The sequence below is a fragment of the Eucyclogobius newberryi genome, unplaced genomic scaffold (assembly GCF_026437365.1).
Source record: "Eucyclogobius newberryi isolate DKJ021-1_F unplaced genomic scaffold, fEucNew1.0.hap1 SCAF_11, whole genome shotgun sequence".
NCBI lineage: Eukaryota > Metazoa > Chordata > Actinopteri > Gobiiformes > Gobiidae > Eucyclogobius > Eucyclogobius newberryi.
The window spans coordinates 5,336,612-5,363,366 of NW_027315735.1; the positions used below are offsets into that span (position 1 = coordinate 5,336,612).

At 40.8% G+C, this 26,755-nt stretch overlaps 2 protein-coding genes across 8 annotated transcripts in view; one reads left to right on the forward strand and one right to left on the reverse strand.

Moving 5' to 3' along the window:
- Positions 1–26,755, reverse strand: part of elovl6 (ELOVL fatty acid elongase 6) — a 557,878-nt gene that overhangs the window by 283,078 nt on the left and 248,045 nt on the right. The window lies entirely within an intron of this gene.
- The window catches only part of LOC140348922 (teneurin-3), a 263,968-nt gene that overhangs the window by 158,528 nt on the left and 78,685 nt on the right, over positions 1–26,755 (forward strand). For 4 of the 7 annotated variants that reach the window (XM_072435086.1, XM_072435102.1, XM_072435127.1 and 1 more), the window contains 5 exons: positions 9,715–9,900; positions 14,112–14,132; positions 15,563–15,586; positions 17,627–17,773; positions 21,874–22,090. In XM_072435086.1, the coding sequence (XP_072291187.1) occupies positions 9,715–9,900; positions 14,112–14,132; positions 15,563–15,586; positions 17,627–17,773; positions 21,874–22,090 (595 nt within the window). The remainder of the gene's footprint in view (positions 1–9,714; positions 9,901–14,111; positions 14,133–15,562; positions 15,587–17,626; positions 17,774–21,873; positions 22,091–26,755) is intronic. The other 3 variants (XM_072435110.1, XM_072435119.1, XM_072435094.1) reach the window with 2 other exon arrangements.

The following is a 26,755-nucleotide window of genomic DNA, read 5'->3' on the forward strand; positions in this document are numbered from 1 at the left end:
CCACCGCTTGGCACCATGATTGTTCTGCAGGTCATGCGATTGTGCCATGCGGTAACAGGAAAAGTTAGCACACTCTCCCACTCAGGACTTGCACACAGATTCTATCAGAAGTGGTCTGATTCTGAAGCTACTGAGCTTTCTTACGAGGTACAGTTGCTTAGGGCATTTGAACCTTTGTAACTAAGGGGTTTGGATGTAGGCGGAGCTGTGTTGATCTGAACACAATATGCACGTGACGGAAGGCCTATCCTAAAACTGTCATGTCGGCTCATGTGTTCATTCATCCTCCTCCTGTACTCCTGCTCTGCTGCTGATTACACTGCCAGAAAAGAAGATCTACTGGAGCTGAAATTTGCTGAATTCAAATTAATACATTTGAATTTGACTGTTGACTTGATTGATTGAGGCTGAATATGTTTTTGAATAGTTTGAATACATTGCTGCTTATTGCAAGCCAACAACTTTTTGGACGTAAAGACAATGCACGTACCTCATTAGCAAATGTATCACGTTGTCACAATAACCTTTTAGTCTAAAATTCGATTTTGATAGGCAAACATAGCAAGTCACTATGTTGACTTGTTACCAATCTGAAATGTCCTAGAACAAGTTGGATTATATTTCATAAATCTACTCAAATCTAGATTAATTTGAGGCCATTTTACTCTATGCTCACGCTTTGTTTTTTCCAGTGCACCGGCATGAAACCTGGCCCGGCCTGACGCACTTTTGATGTATGCACTGTCTCTCCTCTCTCTCTCTTTGAAAAGACTCACAGAACACAAGGGGCATGCAAAGTCAAACAATTAAAAACACCGGTGCTTTCCGCGCGCTCCGTTCTGAATGTGAATGAAAAGCGAGGCATACGGAGACGGGACGGTACGTTAGACATGAGCGATGTGCCGACCTTTCATCACAGTAGGGGCCCGTTTGACTGTTGAGCAAACAAATGAGTCACTGTTCATTTAGGAAACAAATAATGACACGTTATTGTTATTGCTGCAACACAGAAACGGGGTTCACTCATGCGACACTCGGAAATATAGTGTACGCGCCACAGATTTGGGCTGGAATAATTGGAATAGTCATGATTATTTGAAAATCACAATTATTAGAAAAAATGTGTTGTCAAAAGGAGTAGAGGAATAATAGACTTTTGTGATTTTTGTTTTAAAATACAAGTGGCTTTGTTCCAGGTATTGTGTGTCTCATTCATTATTATCTGATTTTGCCTCAACAAAACTGTATATATTTGAATGGAATTATGCTTTGTCCTTTTCTAAGTTGGTATGTCGAAAGTCAGTATAAACTATTGAAGCTTTTAATGATTTTAGATGTGCGTATTATGTTTTCAAAAAGTATAAAAGTGTTATAAAGCTAAGAAGTAGAGTTTCTAAAATACATTTAGCCAGTTAGTTAATCAAGAACATTATAAAAAAAAAACACAATTTAATAGTGCTCTTTACAAACCTGTCAAATCTACATTTTCTCTAAAGATGCGCACCCCGGCAAACGTGTGGGCGACTCCTCCTTAATTAATGCTGTAGCTTCTTCAATTAAATAAACTTTAATTAACAAGCGTGTAGCATGGATCGACCGCCCACCCGCCCATCCAGCTCTCCCATCCCAAGTCCTGGGCATGTTAAAGGCAGATAAACACTTTTGCACTAATGAAAAATTGATTGCATAGATTCTTCGGGGTCTCTCTTTGGAAGGGAACGACTCCCCTCCAGAGGCACGCTTAATATTCTACAGTGTCGGTTTGACTTAATCACTGCTATCCAAGGTCTCGCAATCGAAGAAAAACTCTGGAAACAGCTTTTAAAAGAGTGGTAGTGGAGATGGGAGTGGACAGAAGAGGGGATGTGTTGCTTATGGGTGTGCGATGGGTAAAATTAACAAGAAAAAAGTCCCTAGCTTTTTTGTTAATTAAGACATTACATAATAAGCTATAGACCCTTCACACCTTCATTCTCAAGGCTAATAACATTTCTTTAGTTGTTAGCGTTAGCCTAAAACCCTCACAAACTATGAAAAACCAGGGTTGTTTTGGACCACACGTGAGAGACACCAGTGTAGAAGTGTTTAGCCTAGTTTATTTGATCAATCTGTGCCAAAATTAGCACAGATGCTCACATGCTAACCACGTAATAGACATGTTTTAAATCTAACATTGGAAAACAGAGCTGGAAGTTAGATGTTACTCATAGTACTCGATGGCAGATGCAACCATTTTATAAACATCAACCATTTGTCTGTCCAGTTGGTGTGCAAACGTGACAAGCACTGAGCCACTGTCAGCCCACCAGCAAGTTTAGCAGTAGGGGCGTGTTTATACAAATACATGCAAGAAAACAGTTTTTTAGTATGAAGACATTACTATTGTGGTCCCAAAACTGTCTGAAAGTAATAATAATAGAGTAAGACAAACTCCTTCTGATAGAGTTAACCTTGCTTTGCTCTTGCTCTGATAAACACCAAGGTTATTAGCGGGGTTTGTCTCACCGCCAGAACAGGTTCAATATTCGCTTTGGATGCAAACTCCACTCAATTTGCATACTGTCTTTGTGCCCGCGTTGATAGGGACGTCAATTTCCCCTCCAGCAAGTCTTGAACGCAGTTTGCACTTAAACATGATAAACAATGCACACCAGAACTCTTTTCTTTTCACTGTCCGAATGTGAATACACCTATTTTTGATTTCAGCATATAGTGTCTGATTTATACTAGAAAATTATCATAAAAAACAGGAATGACATGGCAAACTGATGAGATTGTTCTGTTATAATTCAGTACAACGTAAAAGTAGTAGGCCGTATACTTGGTCAGATCTGACTGAGTGACACAGTGAAGTGTGGATAAAGCTACTGAGTACAATAAAATAAATAAAATAGATAAAATAAATAAAGTCAATAAAATAAAATAAATTAAATACATTAATTATTAATACAGTATCAATACAGTATCACGATGTATACGTTTTTAAATATTTTGTTCAATTTCTTTCTATAATAGGCCTATCATAATAGGCCTATATAAGATGGCGAGGGAAACCAATAAATACTAAAAATGAACTCTTCAGTAGTATCTCTCGCTCGCAGTTATCAAAAGGATTCTCCTCCAGTCTGCGCCGCTACCATAGGAACCCCCATGGCTTGTTTTGCGTTAGCTTTACCTTGATACTGACTGATAATCCTAACTACCCGTGGATACAAGCCTTGAATATTCTTTAGGAACATGCGCGCATCCTTCTGATGCTACTTTCTTCGAGACAACACGCTGATCAGATGTGTTTGAGAGTCCGGACATAAGAACCTCTTCAGATCTATAGCTCTCGCTTCACTCAGCCAAAATGCAAATCAGCTTTACATAACTCCTCCTCTGTACTTGTGTGTTGGAAGACGGTGGAATTTAAATGGGCCGACGTCAAATTTACCAATATCTGAAGCTCATCATGGATTTATCTCAGTACCCTTAAGTTAGGAAGTTATATTTTCTTCAAAAATGTAACGTAAAATGTTGTATTTTTTTAATAGATTTAAACAAATGAAGTAAAAGTGTTATGTTATTTTATCATCTTATGCAGTACATTTTGTTTGAGTGGTGAATAACGCTATAGAGCTTACTTTACACATTTGCTAACTAATGACATTTGCCGATACAGATATTTACCGTATTTTCCAGAGTATAAGCACCGGAGTATAAATCGAACCAGCCAAAAAATGCATAATAGAGAAGAAAAAAACATAAGTTGCACTGGAGCATGAAATGCAGTTGCAAGTGTGAAAATAACAAATAATATCACATATAAGTCACTCCGGAATATAAGTATATAAGGATAAATATAAGTATAAGTCGCACCCCGGCCAAAACTATGCAAACATTTTAAAATTCATAGCAAGGCCCACAAGTCTATTTCAGGATGAAGTAAAGATTACAAATGAACTTTTCACTAATAATAATATATTTATCGATCAATACCGATAATTGGCCAACACTGATACTGAACCCGTTGTATTGCCCATCCCTAGTAATTAGCTCTTCTGTGTTAATCATTATCTCGAACTACAACACTGAATAATAATGTTGATGAACTCTAGAAAGCTCTTCTGTGAAATAAAAAGGAGTTTTCTTTATTGATCTGTGCTTTAACTGTTTTGTAACTTTCAATTGCTGTCTCAGGCATGAAAACCTTTCAAAAGAAAATGTATTTAGTATCGGTCCCTGTCTATTCAGAGCTTCAGACTTTTACCCTTTTACCAGTACCTATTCCTTTAAAGTACATTCCACATTTGATATCATCTAATCTGGACTTGGATCATTGTCGTGGCTACTCGCTGCCATTCAGGATTATCTCATATTTTTGGAGATTATCCCACTATATACTTTCATATTTTTGCAATCCATCAGAAAAGAGCTTAAACATGTTACTAACTAAGGTCTTAGTGGAGAATTGCACAAATGTAAATTTATTGTAAAATTAACCGCAAAAGTGAAGAAATATCACATGATACACAGGTTTTATGTTTTTATTTTAACTTCATTTTATTAAGTAGACAATAGACAATTGGGGTGGCACGATGCATCGAACACGAGTCTCAATCCATCTCAATGTGAAATTAACAAGATGCGCACAACATTAATACGGCATCGCAGCCACGTCCGGACAGTCCACATCCCCGCTCTGCATCTCCACTCTGCATCTCCACTCTGCATCTCCACTCTGCATCTCCACTCTGCAGCTCCGCTCTGCATCTCCGCTCTGCATCTCCGCTCTGCATCTCCGCTCTGCATCTCCGCTCTGCAGCTCCGCTCTGCAGCTCCACTCTGCATCTCCACTCTGCATCTCCACTCTGCATCTCCACTCTGCATCTCCACTCTGCAGCTCCGCTCTGCATCTCCGCTCTGCATCTCCGCTCTGCATCTCCACTCTGCATCTCCACTCTGCAGCTCCACTCTGCAGCTCCGCTCTGCATCTCCGCTCTGCATCTCCGCTCTGCATCTCCACTCTGCATCTCCACTCTGCAGCTCCGCTCTGCATCTCCACTCTGCATCTCCACTCTGCATCTCCGCTCTGCATCTCCGCTCTGCAGCTCCGCTCTGCATCTCCGCTCTGCATCTCCGCTCTGCATCTCCGCTCTGCATCTCCGCTCTGCATCTCCGCTCTGCATCTCCGCTCTGCATCTCCGCTCTGCATCTCCGCTCTGCAGCTCCGCTCTGCAGCTCCGCTCTGCATCTCCGCTCTGCATCTCCGCTCTGCATCTCCGCTCTGCATCTCCGCTCTGCATCTCCTCTCTGCATCTCCGCTCTCCATCTCCGCTCTGCAGCTCCGCTCTGCATCTCCTCTCTGCATCTCCTCTCTGCATCTCCACATCTCCACTCTGCATCTCCTCTCTGCATCTCTGCTCTGCATCTCCGTTCTGCATCTTCGCTCTGCATCTCCGCTCTGCATCTCCGCTCTGCAGCTCCGCTCTGCATCTCCGCTCTGCATCTCCGCTCTGCATCTCCGCTCTGCATCTCCGCTCTGCATCTCCGCTCTGCAGCTCCGCTCTGCATCTCCGCTCTCCATCTCCGCTCTGCAGCTCCGCTCTGCATCTCCTCTCTGCATCTCCTCTCTGCATCTCCACATCTCCACTCTGCATCTCCTCTCTGCATCTCTGCTCTGCATCTCCGTTCTGCATCTTCGCTCTGCATCTCCACATCTCCGCTCTGCATCTCCGCTCTGCATCTCCGCTCTGCAGCTCCGCTCTGCATCTCCACATCTCCGCTCTGCAACTCCACATCTCCACTCTGCATCTCCTCTCTGCATCTCTGCTCTGCATCTCCGCTCTGCATCTCCGCTCTGCATCTCCGCTCTGCATCTTCGCTCTGCATCTCCACAAAACAAATACCTTAAACTCAATTAGGTATAGTTAGGCAATGTATCTGTTATTATTTACAATAACAAAAAATAAAAGACTGCTATAAATGAATTATTTTGCAGGGAATAATAAGAGAATGGTGATGAATTGACCCGTAGTCCCTGAAATGTGAGAACTGAACCTTGAGACAATGTTCACCTTACCCAAAAGTAAAGAGTTAAGTTGCTGATGAATTAATTTATCCGCAAAATTCTGGTCTTTTCCGCATCTATGTCAATATCTGTTGAAGTTTCACGAAGGCCGTCCAATAAAGTGTGAATATGCTTATACTGCGTGTTTGCAAACCATATGGTGGCCCTGCTCAATATGCAGTCTCCGATGTAATATTAACCATCTTTGCTTTTACCCAACCAGACTTTGCAACAAATTGCAGTACACGCTGCTACAAGTGTTGTTTACTGTTAAACTTTCTGGCCTGTTATATCCACGGGAGACTCAGCTTCTCAACAAAGATCCAAGAAATGGTGCCTCCTTTCATATCCATCTCACAGAACAGAAAACGCAGCACCAACAAGGCTTTTCTCAGAGTACAAAGCCTCTGTGCCTGTGCTTGGTTGTTAGTTTGGAGGAGAGCGGGGGTCCTGGGTGCGGCACTGCCTCCCCTAATGGTTAAGTATGTTACTACATTGTAAGTCAAGTAGATTCGAAAGGGCTGGGAATCGCAGGGTCCCTCACGATCTGATGCAATACACAATACACGGCTCACGATACAATAATATCACGATTTTGCGATACATGCAATAATTCATATATTGCTCATGATATTCTACAAAATATCATTTTTTTTTCAAATAACCCTACACATTTTAACAACATTTTTCTTTGTTAAACCACGACATGCACAAACTCAAAATGAAGTAATCATCAAAACAGTCAATATGTCAAATAGTTTGAGGCAAACAAGCAAAAACAATTGTAGTACAGTAACAAAATAATTCTGGAAATTATACCAAAAATGACTCATGGGGATACAGCAGCCCACGATAATGATACTGTATCACCAAATTTAGTATCACGATATATAGACATTTTGGCACATCCCTAATTCCAGTTATACGCCATAATGTTTGATTACCCTCTGAGGCTCTAACATGATAAGTAAGAGTCCAATTGTGAGTTTTCATAATTTAAAATAAACTATAGTTTAATTACAATATGTTTATAGTTGGCTGTATAAGATTATAGTTGGCTGTATAAGATTACTAAGATTACTGTGGTCTGTGTAGTTCTATAGTTTTATAATTATTCAGTTCCAGTACCGATTAAAAAACAAACAAAAGCACTTTTCTCGCACTTATTTCAAATGTCAATTGTCCAAAGGATGTATGCTTTCAAAAGGGCAAAGGGATAAGTAAAAGTAAAGTAAAGTGTGGGACAGCACGAACTCAACAGGTGACGCAGAGAAGCAGAGTCAGAGATGAGATCAGGACGTGTCTTTCACATCTGAATCACGCTCTGATCAGAGGAAACTAGTCATGAAAGGGTTTGAAAGTCTAATGAAAAACTAAACCTTAAACAGTTATTCTACATCTGTCAGTATCTATGTATTTACCCCTTTATTGGCTTCAAATAATCATTTTGACAACATGTTTGACAGATCATGAGTAAAGTTAAATATATGAATTCTGAAAAGGGTAAAGCAAATCAATCTTACCACTTCAAATTGTCATCTTAAAGGAGACACATTCTGCCGTGTTTGTATTGTTATTGACCTTTAAACATGCTCTCTGGCATGGGGGGCGTCGCCAGGGGTGCCACGGGAAAAATGTCATGGTTTTTAGAATGCCAGGCTCCTATGCAGCCGGCTGCAGTGAGTTTAAATCCTGACTTGGAAGAGCAGACAGGAAAAGACAGGAGCAGAGAGGAGAAGAGAGGAGAAGAGAGGAGAAGATCAGACCAGTCTTTCTGCTTTACAGTCTGATCAGCGTTTAGAAACACAGATACTGTTTATAGGTTGTTAAGGCTTTGATTTGGTTTGGTTGCCAATATATTTTATAATTCTTGCCAAATTAAAATAGCTTGGTTGGTAAAATTCTAAACTGGTAGATTAAAAATAATGAGAAAAAACAGCCATCGCCTCAATGCAAATCTGCATATGTGATTTACAACTTACGCAAGATTTAAATGTATTTCAATTGAACTGGGCTAGTTTCATTATCATGCAGGAGGCCAGATCCAGAAACCAGAGCTCAGAGTAGTGTGGACTCAGGACTCTCTGTGATCACACTCAGTGGTGTATTGTGGACTCAGGACTCTCTGTGATCACACTCAGTGTTGTAGTGTGGACTCAGGACTCTCTGTGATCACACACAGAGGTGTAGTGTGGACTCAGGACTCTCTGTGATCACACTCAGTGTTGTAGTGTGGACTCAGGACTCTCTGTGATCACACACAGAGGTGTAGTGTGGACTCAGGACTCTCTGTGATCACACTCAGTGGTGTATTGTGGACTCAGGACTCTCTGTGATCACACTCAGTCGTGTAGTGTGGACTCAGGACTCTCTGTGATCACACTCAGAGGTGTAGTGTGGACTCAGGACTCTCTGTGATCACACTCAGTGGTGTATTGTGGACTCAGGACTCTCTGTGATAACACTCAGTGGTGTATTGTGGACTCAGGACTCTCTGTGATCACACTCAGTGTTGTAGTGTGGACTCAGGACTCTCTGTGATCACACTCAGAGGTGTAGTGTGGACTCAGGACTCTCTGTGATCACACTCAGTCGTGTAGTGTGGACTCAGGACTCTCTGTGATCACACTCAGTCGTGTAGTGTGGACTCAGGACTCTCTGTGATCACACTCAGTCGTGTATTGTGGACTCAGGACTCTCTGTGATCACACTCAGTGTTGTAGTGTGGACTCAGGACTCTCTGTGATCACACTCAGTGGTGTATTGTGGACTCAGGACTCTCTGTGATCACACTCAGTGTTGTAGTGTGGACTCAGGACTCTCTGTGATCACACTCAGAGGTGTAGTGTGGACTCAGGACTCTCTGTGATCACACTCAGTGGTGTATTGTGGACTCAGGACTCTCTGTGATCACACTCAGTGTTGTATTGTGGACTCAGGACTCTCTGTGATCACACTCAGTGTTGTAGTGTGGACTCAGGACTCTCTGTGATCACACTCAGTGTTGTAGTGTGGACTCAGGACTCTCTGTGATCACACTCAGTGTTGTAGTGTGGACTCAGGACTCTCTGTGATCACACTCAGTGTTGTAGTGTGGACTCAGGACTCTCTGTGATCACACTCAGTGGTGTATTGTGGACTCAGGACTCTCTGTGATCACACTCAGTGGTGTATTGTGGACTCAGGACTCTCTGTGATCACTCTCAGTCGAGTAGCGTGGACCCTCCTCAACATTTTAAATCTCTCACAACTGCAACGTCATGTGGTGAGTGCTCAGCTTTAGTAACCATACGTAAAGTATTGCTCCAGTACTGAACATTTGAGAACTACTCTAGAGTACCACTGCTTCGGCATCTCATGTTTTAGAGCTAAATATGTACTTACTGAAATCATACATGACTTGACATGAAGAAGAGGACATTATAATGTGGAGATAAACAAAGTGAGCTTACTCAGAATGTGTCTGGCAATGATTTTTGGGCTTAAAAACAGCACAGAAGAACTCTGAACTCTATCTGTATCTAATGTAGAAATGTTTTACAGTAATATGCATGCTAAATGGCTATATGCTAAATGGTCATATGCCAAAATTGCTACATGCTAAATGGCTACATGATAAATGGCTACATGCTAAATGGCTACAATGTTTGGGTTCCTTTCAGAGGTGTGCGTGGTGGACTGCGGCCCCCGTGGCTCGTGCATCGGCGGCGTGTGTCAGTGTGAGGAGGGCTGGGTGGGACCTGAGTGCGAGCAGAGGGACTGTCACCCACGCTGCATCGACCACGGAGTCTGCCGCGAGGGCAAGTGTGACTGCCACCAGGGCTGGACGGGCGAGCACTGCACCATCGGTGAGACTGCCCCGCTTCACTCACGACTCCACAGACTCTGCTAATGCTAGGGTACAGAAGACATCACAATCGACAGCTTTCAGAGAGATGCTACATTACCTCCGTTGTCATAGCAATTAACACATTGAAACCAAATAGTATACAGTTTCAATCATAGACATAATTAGTGGACGCAGTGTTAAAAGCTCATGCTATTGATCCCGTAGCAACTCAGTCAGTCAAAGCCTCATTAGAAGTACATTTTGAGTGTGTAAACCTTTGCGCTTTCATTTTAGACAGATCCTTTTGTGTCTATGAATGTCAAAAGTACACAAAACGGTGCGTATACAAACAGGAAGCTGAAAGCCTTATATAGTACTATTTTGGGATCTCAGACTCAGCAACTGTTCAGCAACGATCTATGCTCTGTGCACCAACAACTTTACACTCATACTGAAAATGTATCTTGACAAATGACACAACGGCAGTATATCTAGTGTTTAACGGCACCAACCGTCCAATTAAAACAAGACATTTTATTTAGGTTGGATAAATGGGAGGTTGTGATGTCGTCTGAAACTTGGCAATAGAGGCAGATACTTGAGTGAGGAGAAATTAGCCTTACCAAGATAATGATTTAATATTTTAAGTACGATTGATGTTGTTAGAGAAGAAAAGCCTAGCGGACACATTGCTATTGCTTTTAAGAATGAGTGAATAAGGCTTTTCAGCAAAAAACAACAACAAGAACACAATTCCAAAGAATATGTATTTGTTTTGTTGAAGTTGTTTCTCTGTTTTCTGTCTCGTGTCAGTTCTACTTTACAGGTAATGCAACACAGCAAGATGCATAAACCACACATTTCGTAAAAGCACTTTAAATTAATATTTCTTTTTAAGGACTGATGTAAACCCAACAGTAACCTTGTTTGTTTTCCTAAAATGCACTGCAGCAGCTTTATTATATCAGTCGTTTTAACCGCCGTAACAGGAGTCATTGCTCGCAGTAGTTTTTGGCTTAGCACTCGACTAAAGATGTAAGCAAACATTTCATTTTGCAATCCAATTTGTTGTGTTCTTGCCACAACAAAGTTTATACCTGGGTACTTTTTGTGCAAATTTCCACGTACTGGTCATAAGTATAATTGCTTAGTACTTACATAAGCAATCCATTGGTACTTGGAAGGGGGGAAACAAGAAATTGCCCTTCTAATAATTGCTGCAGTAAGTAATGTTTGCCACTGCAAGTACCTAGGAAGTATTGATTAGATAGGAAGTATTACAGATGTGTTATCTAAAGTGTTACCAGCTACGCATGAGCAGGTACATTTACTTCTGAAACTAGACGTGTCCTTCACACTGAGTACATTTTGAAATTAAATCTATCTAAGGATTTTTTAAAAACACTTTTTTAAGACATTTTTTGATCGTTACCAAAGTTACTAATTTAGCTCTAAGTTGTAGTTCCCAGCAGTAAGAAGCGCTGTACTCTACATCCACATACAGTAACATTCTCTGTGTTCTCTTGCAGTTCCAGCCTCTCCTCTTCTCTTCTTCTAGTCTCCTCTTCCCTCCGTTTAGATATCCCACCTCTCCTGCCTGCTGAAGTGATGCTCCGGCATTAGCCAGTCAAGGGCAGGTATTTAGGGAGCAGAGGAGGAATATCATTGCGGCGAAATGGCACGGCTCGAGCAGCCATTAATGAGCTCGGGGGTGTCACTTCCCATTGACCCCTGTCCCTTCCGCTCTCCCTCCGCTCCGCCGCCCCTGCCATAGGTCCTGTAGTTTAACCCGCCGTCAAATCCCATTCCCCGAGTGTCATCTCAGCCCCGCGGTGGCGCCACGTCCCCCAGAGAGAAGCGTACATTTCCAAACTGCTGGAGTCTAATGATATATTTACAGGTCCTATCATCAAAGTGTGGCCGTGGTCACTTAATCCCTCTCTCCTCTCGTCCTCCCCCTCTCCTCTCTTCTCTTCCTCAGCTCTTGTTTCAAACTTCCTCCAGCAAAGAAAACCCCGTGACCAGTCCTCCCTTTTTTTTTCCTCCAGGAACCGGCAACTTGTTTTTGTCTTCCGCACAAAGCGCCTCTTAATCACATTACATGCTCGCGCCGTGAGTGGAGGACTTTCTTGGCCATTCTTTTGTCACATGCACCTTGATCCTGTTTTAAATGCAAGGCTTACATCAGTGTCGGGCTTTTCCGAGCTACACAACAGCTGTTTGATTTGTATGCTGGTTCAAGATGTGCAAAAAACAAATGTACACTGCAAAAAGGAATATCTAGATGAGTAAAAATGACTTAGACTCAATTTGACTGGCTTTGTTTGCGCTGTCTACTCGATGACCCTAGACAATTATGTTATTATCTTGTCTTTTTTTAAGCCGAATATCATAAAACTATGAATATCCTATGTTAAAACAATACAATACTGTTTGGAATTGAAATCATTTGAGCCAAGACCAGATATCTGTCTTTTGCAGCGTACTAAGAGGACTCATATACAGAACATCTACTACATTCAAAACTACACAACATGAAAATCAATCAGAGGTGGAAAGTAACAAAGTACGAAAGCAAAAGTACCGTACTTAAGTAAAATGTTTAGTTGTCTGCACTGTATTGAAGTATTTTTTTTACAGCAGACACTTTTTAGTTTTACCTCACTAGGTTAAAGCAGCAGTGGAGTCCAGCTGCAGATGCTGAGAGGAGCCAAGGTTTGACCAGGTGGACCTCCGCTTCGTCACATCCAGTGGAAAAGAACTGCATTTATTTATCTATGTATTCATTTATTTATTGCCCCTTCAGATGAATAATCCCTTTTTTTGAGGGGGTCCTTTTTTATTGTACTTTATTAATTTACAATAACTGCATGGTTCAGTGGGGTAAGGTTAGGGTTTGGGTCAGGGGTCCAGAGCCTTCTCCATTTGAGAGCAGAAATCTGTACTTTCTACTCCATAGAAAGTACTCTTTATATGGTTTGATGGGTTATTTTTAGCAGCCCATGGCGACATTCTGCGTAATGGTTTTGAGTTCAAGTCTAAGCGTTGAGTATAAATATATACACACATTTCTCATGAGAAGCAGTTGACCTAATATCAGCCACATTTAAAATAAATCTAAATCTAAACAACACCTCAACAGTTCTCTTAAAGTACATTTTAATTTACTTTTACTTCAATACAAACACAGTACCTAAATACATTTTACTTTGAAGTAGCATGCAACAGAAGTCACAATGTCCAATTAGGACATGTAATGATGCATTCAACCAAAGTAATGACATTTCTAACTGCTTGGATTAGTATTCACATTCTGATGTCTCGCCAGTTGATTGAAGGAGTGGACAGACAGCGGCTCTACACTTAGCATGGGGCCAGCGTAAGCGTTACTACACTAGCATATCAAGAGAAACAGTGCTTTTCTCTTAGTGTTAGCCTGTTGGCTTTGTGCTTTTCTTAATGGAGCAGATGGAAGGTATTAACAGGAAATATTTTTCTGCATCACTGAAGGATTGTGTTATGTCCCTTGGGTCCAACGACATCTAGCTGTATTGTCTGTAATGTTCAGTAAACACACTTTATTATTGATATTTATAGTTCATGTTTTCACTCAGTTTCCTCTATGGTTATATAATTGTAAATACCTGGTGTTATAAAAGATTGGCTAGACATATACATGATATTTTATGGACACATTTTTTCAAACTTAAAGGCATCAGCACCTTAAATGTGATTTGGCAAAAATGTCAAAAATTCCATGTAAAAGATTCAACATGCTTTAGCACCACCCGTCCATGTACTTTTTTATTTTTCAACATAATTGAATTGAATAATATCTGTTTATTCATAGCTCGGCAGATTCCTTTCAACCTCTTATATGTTTGTATCGCGTCAGACAATCAACACACAACTTTACACAATTCTTTCCAAGTACATTTCTAACTGTAATATTCTTTTCCCCAATTTCTAAGAAAAATGTATTCGACACATCTTTTAAATTGCTTCCCACTGTATTCTTAATTAGTTTCTCTTATTTCCAGTGTGAGTGAACCTCCGTGCAGGCTTTTTTCCCCCTTGTCTTTTGTCTTCCCTCACAAACAGATTCTCTCCTTGTTGTTTCCATTTGCATTCCTTTGCCTAACACCTCCTTGTATCTCCCATGTCTTATGCCTGTCTGCCTCCCATCTTCTCTCTCCCTCTCCCCGGCTCCCTCTCGGCTTACATGTATAGCCCTGGATTCCCGAGTATCAGGTAAAAAACACTATTCGTTTTGCTTGAGAATGTTTTTGTCTTGATCCGACATTTATTACAGGGATGCACTGATCCGTGTTTTGTCTCTCGTGCCTTTACGCCGATATCACGGTGTAGATTAAATGTAGTCCGTGTTTATTAAATTCAAACAAGTTTCACAAAGGCAGTCTCAGAAGGCCAGTGTCTAAGTAAATATGTGTTCTATCTCTGCTTGGTGCAAAAGTGTGGCCCGCAGTGGATTCAGGAGTTGGTGAATAAGTTTGTCAACTTCTTAGGCTCTCAAATATATTGATTGAAAAATACAGTTTTATTAAACTGCTATCTGGTCGGACAGGCTGGTATTAAAATCTGTGGTGAAAGGTAGCAAAGTACAAGTCAAATGCTAGGTATCTGTATCTCAACTGAACTGAAAAGTAGAAAGTACAATCATGTTCATGGCCAAATCTGGCTCTGGCGTCTGGGCCTTAAGCAAACAGAAATTAGTAAACAAAAATTACTGGAAAAATAATTAGATCAAAACCAGTATCTTCCGTGGACCAATATTAATCAGCACAATTATTTATCCAGCTGCTTTGAATAGATATAAAAATTCTTAACGGGTGCTTCAAAAGTATATTTTACTTTTATGGCCTTCTTTTTACTAAAGTAGCAAAATTGAGTACTTCTTCTACCATTAATGAAACCTTTTACCAGGTGGTTTTGGGATCCAAAACAGCAAAACACCATAAAAACCTAAGTTGTTCATAAAGCAGAGGCTCAAAGGGAAAATGTTTGCCCACCAATCTGAAAGTTAACCCTGTCTGTACCACTGTGTCCTTGGGCAAAACACTTCACTCGCCTTCTTTTCCAGGGTCAATAAACACTAGTGGAAGAACGGGTGTGAAAGAGGGACAAATCAACAAAAAATAATAACATCATAATAACATCATATAACATAAACTTTAGACACACAGTTTGAGCAGCTGAGAAGCCTGAGGAGACACACGGCGCAGTACAGACCATATTTGACCATATTTGGGCCCTACTGTGTCAGTGCATCCCTGCTTTTATCCTGAAGGTACCGCAATATGAAAGCAGTAGTCACATGAAAACGGGTGAGCTCTGAACGCCTCTTCTCTTACCTCAGCCACATCCTGTGTCGCTCTCGCTTTAGCAGCATAGGACTTGTCGTTTAACATGCACAAAGCCACAGCGCCTTCGGACCTAAACTTCTACCTTCTACCTCCACCGCAGGACCTCAAGTAATACTCTTTCAAACCATGTCGGCAGGTGCATTAGCTTGACGGCAGCAGACCTCTTCCACGTTTTATTTCTTTTTTTGTTCTCCCTGTTCGTTAGGTTTATAAGTCAATGTGTTTGTCAGTCTTAGCACCGCAAGAGATAAGTAATTTTCTTTTCCAAATGTCTCCCTTCCCGCGGTTGTGTAAAAGGAGCGGTCAAGATAGGATATAAAGGTAAATTGAACCATACTATATATACACCCGAGGGAGATTGTCACCAACAATCCCCCCCTGCTCTCTGTCTCCCTAGCACGGCGTTTATACACTTTGTCCGTCCCAGTCGCCCCATGATGTTGTTCCCCTGTCTGAATCCTCTGTGTCTGCCAGATTAAACGCCCCCTACTGGTGTGGTTTAGTCGTGTTTTTTCGGCTCCCTGTCTTCACCCCTCCACTATACAAGGAATGCCACCCAGCAGCGATTGCTCTGTTCTTTGTAAATGTATAAACTCAAGACCTTCCTCCTCCCACACACCCCCTTTTCCCTATTTACATACAGACTTCCCTGTCCTTTGATGTCCCTGTTACTTCACATGAGTGCTTCCTGTGTATGTGCGGCGCCCGTGTATATATAGAACGTATATAGAACTATAGGTATTCTCTGGTGAAAGCGCTGCGTATGTCCTTGAAGGCACACTGTGGGAGAATTACATTAAAACTAGAAAGAGCCCGCCGTGATCAGAGCGTGGGTTTATTTTAGCGGATGTAACTTCAGTCCTTAAAATATGTGTAAAACAAGTGCAAAGAAAAGTATATCTGCAATGCAGTATGTAGTGATTTATTGAATTCAAAATGTGTTTCTTTTACAACAAACCTTTAGGCAAAGTTCTGAAACTTCCTTATTCGTACTGGCGATTAACATAGAAAGTGATTGCGTGCATAGCTACATTTTGAGTGAGAATAGAGCATTCTTTAGTGTTTTTATCTTTAAATCGATGGACAGGTAAAACAAAGTGTAATAATAATAACATTTAAAACTCAATTTCAATAAGCTACCACAGTTATAATTAAAACATTTTTTTTAAATGAAAGATGTCATTTCCAACACAATATTGTATATTATACTTTTTTATGTTATTGTAGAAAAAGCTTTTTATGTTATCTCGTGGTCTTATACTAGCTCTGTTAAAGTTTAAAATATTTCTAAAACTGTTCTTGTCCTGCTAATGTAATTTATCTTTAGTATTAAAACTTGTTAAAATGATTTTGATATTACTTTTAGTATTGATTAGTTGTATACATTGTATATCGAGATCATGGAACTAATCCGAAATGTAAATGTGTGTTTTTATGACTGTTTAATATAATAAATTCAAATATTTATATAATAATCACCTTACAATAACTTTGTTGGAACATATACTATTATTAGTAATTAGCATGAGCATTTTGAACAGAATCCAATCCTCACTTTTGAGTCAAGTTAGAAATACCCAAATAAGTGGATAAAACGTTCAAAGGTGCAAGTAACTTTTCTAGTAGAGGGTCTGCCAACATGTTGTCTCCATGGAGATATTATGGCTTTGGCAAATGTTCCACTGTATGGGATTAAATGCATGTGTCTATAGAGAAAGGAAACATCATCACGGCAAGTCACGGGTCAGCTCTGCGGACAGGCGAGCCTGCTCACAGTAAGAATTCAAGGTACCTTTAAGCCGTAAAAACTAACTGTATTTATAGGATATAGGAAAAGTTTGTCAAAAGTATCAAAAATGAATTACTAATCAGAACTAAAACTAGTGTTGAAACAAGATATGCATTTGAACAAGTTTTGATTAAGAAAAAACACATTAAAAGGACAGAATTGGACCTTTCCTGAATACTTTTTACCTTGAGCAGGGAAGGTATTGGCTGATCGAAATCGAGTTTGAAACTGTAGTATCATGACAACACTAATACATTTTAATATCGGATCAAAACCTCTGAGCCCCTCCCAGTTCTCCATACTGTGCCTCGAACATACGATCTGACGCAAATATGGAAACGCTTCACAAAACTGATCTGGTCACCCTCAGCGTGCACTTTTCTCCTGACGCACCTGACACTCATGTGAAACAACATCACTCCCCTCCTCTCACCCCCCCTGGTCCTGTCAGGCTGTACTGTATGTCCTCCTATCATCTCTGATCCCTCCACTTACGTCTCCCCTCTTATCTCCTGTTGATTCCCTCCACTTGCTCGCCTCTCCTGTTTGATGCGTACATGATGTGTTGACAGACGGCTGCCCGGGGCTGTGCAACAACAACGGGAGGTGCGTCCTGGATCAGAATGTCTGGCACTGCATCTGTCAGTCCGGGTGGAGGGGCCTGGGCTGCGACGTGGCCACCGAGACGCTCTGCTCAGATGGCAAGGATAACGAGGGAGGTGAGAGCGAGAGGAAGACGAAAGAGCGCTCGCTATGTACAAATAAGTCCTCTTTAGCCTTTTAGCGCAATGCTTAGCTCGGGGAAGAATAAAAACAGGAAAATGGGCTTTGAAATGTGGCTCCTCCGTGACAGCGCAAACAAAGAAAACAAATCAATCATACATAATACATCAGTAGGAAGGATATGCAAATGTGGCCGCAGCAGATTGTTAAACAGCATGCAGGGGAATGTACTGGAGATCAATTATAAAGCACTTAAAGCTGTACGGGATGTGAGGTTTTTGGTGGCGCTCGCTCAATTCCAAAGTTCACTCGAGGTCAAACAGTTAAAGTAAATAGATATTAAAATGCCTTTGTAGGTCGCTAACTCTTGTACTGTTGTTTTATATTGCCATACATCCGTGTCAATGCTGATCTAGTACTTGGATAAGGAGCAATGCACAATACGACTTAGAAAAGCGACTGGAGAAGTGCCATATTAGTCCAATAGGATTTTATTACTAGATAAGAAACACAATCAAAGCTTTTAACTTCTTTAACAGGTATTGCAAATAGTTTTTGTTTGTTTGTTTGTTTTTCATTCTGGACAATGCATATTAGATAACATCTGCAACAGTCACAATTACAGCGAAAGGGCAAGTATCCATTTGCTGTGTCGGTACATGTAATGAAGAATGATAAATAAATGAACAACATGGTGCCCCTGAAGGAATACAACCAAAACTGCAAGGAAAAAAACATCATAAACTATAAAGATCTACAACCAACCAGTGTTTGGGAGGTAGTACAGATAGATATTCATTCACCCGGACCACAACTTCAGCGTGAAGAATTCATTATATTCAATCACATTTTCAATTAATTTTATTTTTGTAACGCAGTTGCCTCAAAGGGCGACAGTCCAAGACAGATTAAACAATGTTCATAGGAAATTAGCAAATGTCCCAGCACCCCCTGTCCTTAGATCCTCCTGCTCGGCAAGGAAAAAATACCAAACCTCTTTTGGGAGAAGTAGAAACCAGGAGGAGTTCCACAGTGAAGGAGAGATCCGACTCCCATGGATGGGCAAACGGACGCGCTTCAATTTGTAGATTGACAGAGGAGCTGGACCCACCCAGGAGGAGAACCAGTTCATCCAGGCAGAGGAAGATTACATATGGACATAGTGATTGTGGCAGATGTGGTTAGAAATAAAGAAAGGATGGAAAATCTAACAGCAAAATGTCTTTAAACCGGGTTCTGATACGACTCACATGTATCTGAGTGGTTTTACGTAGAGAAATACAACGTGATTTTTCATATTTTCTGATATTCTGTGGTTAATCACAATTCCTTCATTGACATCACACTGTGTTCCATTTCACGTTTGCCTCTATTCCAGAATATAGAAAGTTTTGGTTTACAAATCTTTAAAGGGTTTATTGCTGCGTTCCAAACAACTGTGAGATCGATCATTTCCCTCTTGAATGTTACGAGTTCTGACTTCAGAGCGTTCCTGCAGAATAAACTCATATGTAATATATAATTATACAATGTGGCTAATGCTAAACCGTAGCCTAAAGAAATGTAACATTAAACAATCATGTCAAACATGTTAAATAACAAATTATTGACGGATTTAACCTGTAACAAGTGGTGTAACAGAGGTGGGAAATATGCCAGTTGCCCCGGACGCACCACAAGTTTATATTTGTATATTAAACATTCCAGCACTCTTTTACTTTGCTGAGAATGTGAAAAAGCAATGAAGCTGTCTCACGCTATATATTCGGTAAATTCACATATATTTTACATTAATAGGAGCCAGAAGCCTTGAGCATTATGATAATATTTGGCCCCTGATACACTTTTCATTTAGTAGAGTAGCCCTTGGTCAAATCAAGTGTGACTCCTGGACCTGTAGTCATCTTAAGAGCCCTGCCTTCACCTCCCATTAGTGTTGGCTTGTCCCGTTGGGGGCCGCTGGCGCTGTACCGCCGGCTCTCAGGCTCAATCAGTGAAACAGATACATGATGGACTGTGCCAGGGCCTCATGGGCTCCTGTGGAGTTAGACACAAAGTATGCCCTTGAAATACCTTTGGTACTTATTATATACCACAACTTCTGTTTTAAACATAAATCTGGAATGTGACAAATAAGGAAGACCAGGGCAGGGCAGTTCAGAACTGCACTTAACCCTGGTGAAGGGGTTTCCTACAGCTTTATCTGGGATGTTCTATCTAGAGCAGGGGTGTCCAAACTGTGGCCCGGGGGCCAAATGCGGCCCTCAGACCAATTTTTGTTGGCCTTCCGGCTTCCTGCTAAGTTGGTAGTTATTTTGACTATATAAAGTTGGAGAAATTCAAACATGTGTTAAACCAACCTAATATTAATGACCCAAGTCTAGTTAAAGGTGTGGAGGCATCGAAACATGTCAAATGGAACATTTCAAACGGTTCAAAAAAGTTTGGACACCCCTTATCTAGAGTAAGACCTGCTCAACAGAAAAGATACAGTACAACTTAACATAAAAAGTTAGCAAAAAAAAAAAACATTTTGTATTTAAAGTCAACATTTTATTTTCATTGTGAATAACATAAAAAGAATAGAACTTTTATTGCAGCTCTTCCTTTGTAAACACAAAACGTTCAAACATGTTTAAGAGACAGAATTTGAATATAAGGTCTGTTTGGACAAATCACTGAACAATATACTTAATAGGTTGCGTTCACGTGACATCACAACATTTTAGATAATCTACAGTTTAAAACTGAGCTGGAGGTAGTACAGAATTCTATTGTGGAATTTACTTTTGAACCAGTTCAAGTGCAGTCCCTCGTTTGCCCAGGTTGTCATCTTGCTTTAAACGTCAAAACTGGTACAATTAAAAGTATTCTATATCAGCACAAATTAAAAAAGGAACACCCTGTCTTCACTCAGTAAATGATGCAATTTTTCAGCTCCAAAGATGTCAGTTTGTTGTCAGTTGAATGGACTTTAAACCATCATATTAATATGACAAATTTGCGGAGCCAATCACAAACAAATAATGATACAATTTTGGAGATTTCTTTCAAAAACAGTAAATCTCCTCTAGATATACTCCATACTCCTCTAGATCTACTCCATACTCCTCTAGATATACTCCATACTCCTCTAGATATACTCCATACTCCTCTAGATATACTCCATACTCCTCTAGATCTACTCCATACTCCTCTAGATATACTCCATACTCCTCTAGATCTACTCCATACTCCTCTAGATCTACTCCATACTCCTCTAGATATACTCCATACTCCTCTAGATATACTCCATACTCCTCTAGATATACTCCATACTCCTCTAGATCTACTCCATACTCCTCTAGATATACTCCATACTCCTCTAGATATACTCCATACTCCTCTAGATATACTCCATACTCCTCTAGATATACTCCATATTCCTCTAGATATACTCCATACTCCTCTAGATATACTACATACTCCTCTAGATATACTACATACTCCTCTAGATATACTCCATACTCCTCTAGATAGACTACATACTCCTCTAGATATACTACATACTCCTCTAGATATACTACATACTCCTCTAGATATACTACATACTCCTCTAGATACACACTGTCCACATCGGACACAATGTTGACTCAAACCAGTATTGTGCCTGTGGCTCCGTGTCCTCTGCAGCTCCTCGTTGGTGCTCCTGTGCCTTACCTCATCTCTGTCCTGTCCCTCTCCTGTCCCCCTCCTCTCCTCCTCTCGTCCTCCTCTCCACTCCCCTTTCTCTCCTCCTCTCCTCCTCCTCTCCCCCTTCTCTCCCCCTCTCCTCCTCTCCCCTTCCTCTCATCTCCCCCTTCTCTCCCCCTCTCCTCCTCTCCCCTTCCTCTCATCTCCCCCTTCTCTCCCCCTCTCCTCCTCCTGTCCCCCTCCTCTCTTCCCCTCCTACTCTCCTCCTCTCGTTCTCCTGTCCCCCTCCTACTCTCCTCTCGTCCTCCTCTCCCCCTTCTCTCCCCCGCCTCTCCCACTCCTCTCCTCTCCCCTTCCTCTCGTCCTCCTGTCCCCCTCCTCTCCTCCTCTCCTCCTGTCCCCCTCCTCTCCCCCTCCTCTCCAGATGGACTGGTCGACTGCATGGATCCGGACTGCTGCTCTCAGATGGCCTGTCAGGGTCAGAGCTACTGCCGCGGCTCCCCCGACCCCGCCGTCATGGCCGCCCAGCTCCAGAGCTCCGCCTCCCTGCCCACCTCCAAGGGCTTCTTCGAGCGCGTGAGCTTCCTGATTGGCCCCGGCGGCAGTCACGTGATCACCTCGGATAACCCCTTCAATAGCAGGTAAGCTGGAAGAAGAGACAGGGACTTAATTATTGTAGCCGGCGCGCTGGATGTTTGCTGTCTCATTACCAGTGGGAAGAGGCGCCCGTGTTTGTGCGTCCTCTTCAAAATGCCACTAGAATCACTTTGTCTTTGGGAGAAGAGCAGACAAGTGTGTGTGCACGGGGCCGCCGCTGCCACACACGCTTAATACACAGTGGATCAAGTGTCTGACAAAGCATTTCAACCCAAAACATTCAATTAAAAATGCATTTTCATTACATATTGAAGCAGGTTTTACATAAGAGGATTATTCAGTATTTTACAGCTAGATTAGATTTGATAAGCACATTCAAGTTCAAGCAATTTGTCAAAAGGGTAAACGCCTTCTTTTGAAAATACGGACAAAGCCATTTGATTTGTAAAAGACTGGCTGCCATCTCAAGGCGAGACCCTGCAGGTGAATTGGAAAAAAATCTTACATTTATAAGTATTGGTTTGAAACTTTTTTTCTGAAAGAAAATAAATAGTTTGACTGTGCAATGTTTTCATATCAAAATTGTAAATGTAAAAACTTTTAAAGATTGCACATATTTGGTACATATACATCAGAAAAATATATACAGCCAGTTTGAAATGTCTTGCTTCAGTTTCTTCACATATTAGAAAAAAAAATATTATTTCAGTGTAAAACTTTTGTAAGAATTTTGCCAATTATTTGTTTAGTTGAAACTTGAATAAATCATGCTTGGAATTAGATCAACAAATCCTTCTACACAGTTTGTCAAAATCAAATGATGAAAAACAATGTATTACATCCACAGCAGGAAAAGACCCGTCGACAAATTCACAAATTCAGTTAATTGAAAAAAATGACATCTGATTCCTGAAATGTCTGACTGCTCTATTGCATTATATCTCCAGCTCTGCATACACTGAGTCTGAATGAGTCCATGTTGAGACTCCGTCATAACCTCGGCTCAGACCCATTACAGCAGCGTTTGTTTTGCCGCTGATGGAGAGAGAAGTGATTTCCGGCTGTGTGCTCAGGGTTTGGGAATATTTCCTCCAATAGTTTAAAGTAATCCCTATGTAAATAGCGTGCTTTAGTGAAAATATAGAATGAGGCTGTCCCCCCCTGGCCCGCTCCTCAGTAATCCCCTCCTCATTGTCTTCAGCTTACTGTCGATTTAATGTCTGGCTCCAGCATTAGCTCCGCGCCTCAGAATAGTCATTTGCCTTTTTATCTTTGTGTATAAAATATAGTTTAAAATTCAGAAACCTGTTCTAAGACTCTGCAAACATGTGCAACAGTACTCAGGGTTGAATGTCACAAGCCTCACTCAGTTTGATACGCCCGCTATTGACAAGAAACGTTCAATGTTTCTAATTTCACCAAAATACATTCCCACGAAAAATGTCAGAGCACTGAGGCGGCCATTTTGAAATAGTTGTCATAGTAACACAAGTGAAGACCGTGGCTGTATTGACATGCACCAGGAGTACATCTTGAAAGTAGTGACAGCCAACCCTCACTGCGTCATGTAATGTGTCGTCTATATTTCAGGCTTTGTTTGTGCCACAGGGAATAATGGTGTGGAGTCTGAATAACAGGCTTGATCTAGAGCACGTCCCATTCTTTATGCGTCAATGTCCCACAGTGTGACTTAAAACCATGGAGACAAGCAGGTGACGCCACATGTACGTTTTGGCAATAATAATGCCCGTTATCGAATATATAAGTAAGTAAGTAATACCATACTGTATGGAACCTTTTATTTCTTACAGCCAACAATAATGGTTTAACTCATTAACGCTGTCCTAAATATGTAGTAAAAGATACAATTATTGTGAATGGAATCACAAAATTATACAATAGTTAAAATGACATAAACAATTATTCTTGTATTTTATTAAGGTTAACTTTTGTAATAAACGGACAATAATTTACATAATAATAATTCATTAATAATACAATAATAGTTTTTTTTTAATTTAAATTGCTCCAAAGAGGTGATTTCCTTAAGTTAAGTCTTCTAGAGTGTTTCAACATTATCTGTAGGTTTTTGTAACACACTAATTCCTCAAATGATCTCAGAAAAAGTGTGTGGTCATGAAAATCATGAACAATTATTGCTCATTGAGTGTCTATGTGTGTTTTATATACATTTCCTCAAACTTTGGCACGTCATGTAAGTGGTAATACAAGTGCAAGGCTTATATAATGTTGACACAGAGAGACTCAAGGGTAGCAATGATAACCAAAAACTAAGTGTGTTTTGTAGACCTATTTCTCTATTTCTGAATAATTCATAGACATCCTTTGTGCGGTGTACATAAACAAACGTCTGGTTGCCATGACTGCTTCCAAACTGCATGTAGCTGATATCTGACAGCGCAGAGATGAGAACTGTTAGAGGTCATTCTGCCACTCATTTTTACACTCACAAAACCTTTGTATTCACCAAAAGAAAAGGCCCATTTCACGGTGTGCTCCCGTTTCAGAGGACGACGGTAAACGTGTTCCTTCTACAGCATGGAGAATAAAACATGTGTTGTGGTTATAGTTAGATTTTCTTTTTCTTTTCCCACCACTTCCATCTCCCCGCGGTCCACCAGCCGTATCGAATGTCCGCGCACCAGCCCCCCCATCGGGCTTTCAGATGGCCTTCTCCGCAGCCTATGATAAGAATGTATAAACTTGCTGGTTCATTTTTGGGTTTCAAGCAGGTGGCGTGGCTCGGACTCTGTGAGCATCCGTCTGCCTCTCCAGAAATGAATAGACAGGGAGGGCGAGAGGGAGTGAACTGCCAATGCGCTCTTAAGTGGCCTTGTTTGGCAAGTTGGTAAATAAAGAATCAGAGAAGGCCGTGCCAATCGTGTAAGAAGCTAAAGTTGTTGATCATTCCTGTCTCATATACGTAACGACCCTGAGATAAAGAGAGGCAGAATAAGACATCACTGACCCACCGGTGACAAATGTGCCTGAGGTGTGTTTAAGATTCCAGCCGTAAGCGGACATGATTCAATGTGGATGGATCTCATTTAACATCAGAGACACTGGGCCACAGACATCTACTGTATTAGACTTGAATTCATGCAGAGGTAAAAAAGACTGGACTCAAGTATAAGTATATGACAATACTATATAACAATAGGCCACAAATTATCATGATTTTGGCCTGTTGACTTGAATCATCATTAACATTCCTACAAGTCAACATTTTATGAATTACTTGTGATTTTAAAAAGAAAAACTGTTAAGTGCTTTTTCTTGGTGTCGTCTAATGGAAATTTAGTGTAAAATGTAAATTTCAGAACAGTTTTCTTTTTCCCTGTGAAATATTGTTATATTTTTAGAGAGGTTTGGCAGCTCAGTCCAAAACCTTGATTCAGTCCATCTCAAACATTGTGTACAAATATGAATGAAAGGTACACTTTAGGGCCATGCGCTCGTTTTATGAAAAGGATATTGCTTTGCCTGGAATGTTCTACAGTATGTTATAAACTTAAAGTCAGAATCAGAATGGGGTTGATTGCCATTGTCAATGACCAGGATTCAAAAATTTGGAACTTGCTTTGGATTAAGATGCAACATAAAACAATAAATAATAACAATAATAATAATAATAAATAGTTGCAAAATATATGAATAAAAATGTTGAATTTCCAAATAAAATAAAAATGTAAAGATGTATCGTTGATTATTTCCACACTGTTTTTATGCAAGTCTGAGGAATATTCCAGGCAAACCATCATGTAGAATAGAAGGTTTCAGACCCTTCACCTGAAAATGGTATCCTCATAAAGTCCACTGTTAATTTATGATTCAATGATGTCTTAATACAAGTCAGCATGATACAATACAAACCTTCTCAAATGTACAAAGGAAAATGTGTTTAAAAATAACTATGCTTTAGGCCAATATGTGAATATGGATTAGCCGTGCTTTTGTGTGATTCATGATGCCAAATGCCAACTTGAGGGCACTTTTCCACACAGGAAACAGGAAAGGCAGTCCTGGAGGTGGTCAACCTTTGTACCAGCGGCCAATCCATTAGCCAGCAGGGACATTCAGGGAGGCAAAGTGAATGAGTAATGCTCCTCCATGCAGGACTAACTACCACAGAGATGCCCGTAAGAAACCCATTTAACCCGGGCCGCTCTACTGCCACTGCTCTTTGCCCGCTAACAGGGGAGCTATTTTAGGCCGCTGCCAGGTGAGGGAAAGGCGCTTTGTTCACCCTTCATTTCATCACAGGAACGTATTTTTACTTCTTCCAGACCAACCAAAAGCCGTACATATCTTGTACTTAATTCAAACTTTATATTCATCTGAACTTATGAGCCTTCTCTCCAAAGTGCAATTCCGTCTGTGTTGCCGCGTGTTAATACTTTCTTTCAGAAGCTTTGGGTTGCCTGCGGCGCTGGATTTTGTTGTTCTCAATCCTCGACAAAGTGCGTCTCCTTGATACAGTAGCCATTTTGGAGTTCTGCGGAGCTTTGCAATGTTCTTGTGATTCTTGTTCTTGTGAACTTGTGATTCCACTTGCTGGGCCTGTTTTCTATTATTGCAGACATATGTTAGTTATAATATTTTTTCATGGCATGTTATTACAGGGCTTTTTTGTAATGCATTTTTGGCCATATTGAAGTCTGCTGAATTGAATTGAATTAAATTTATTT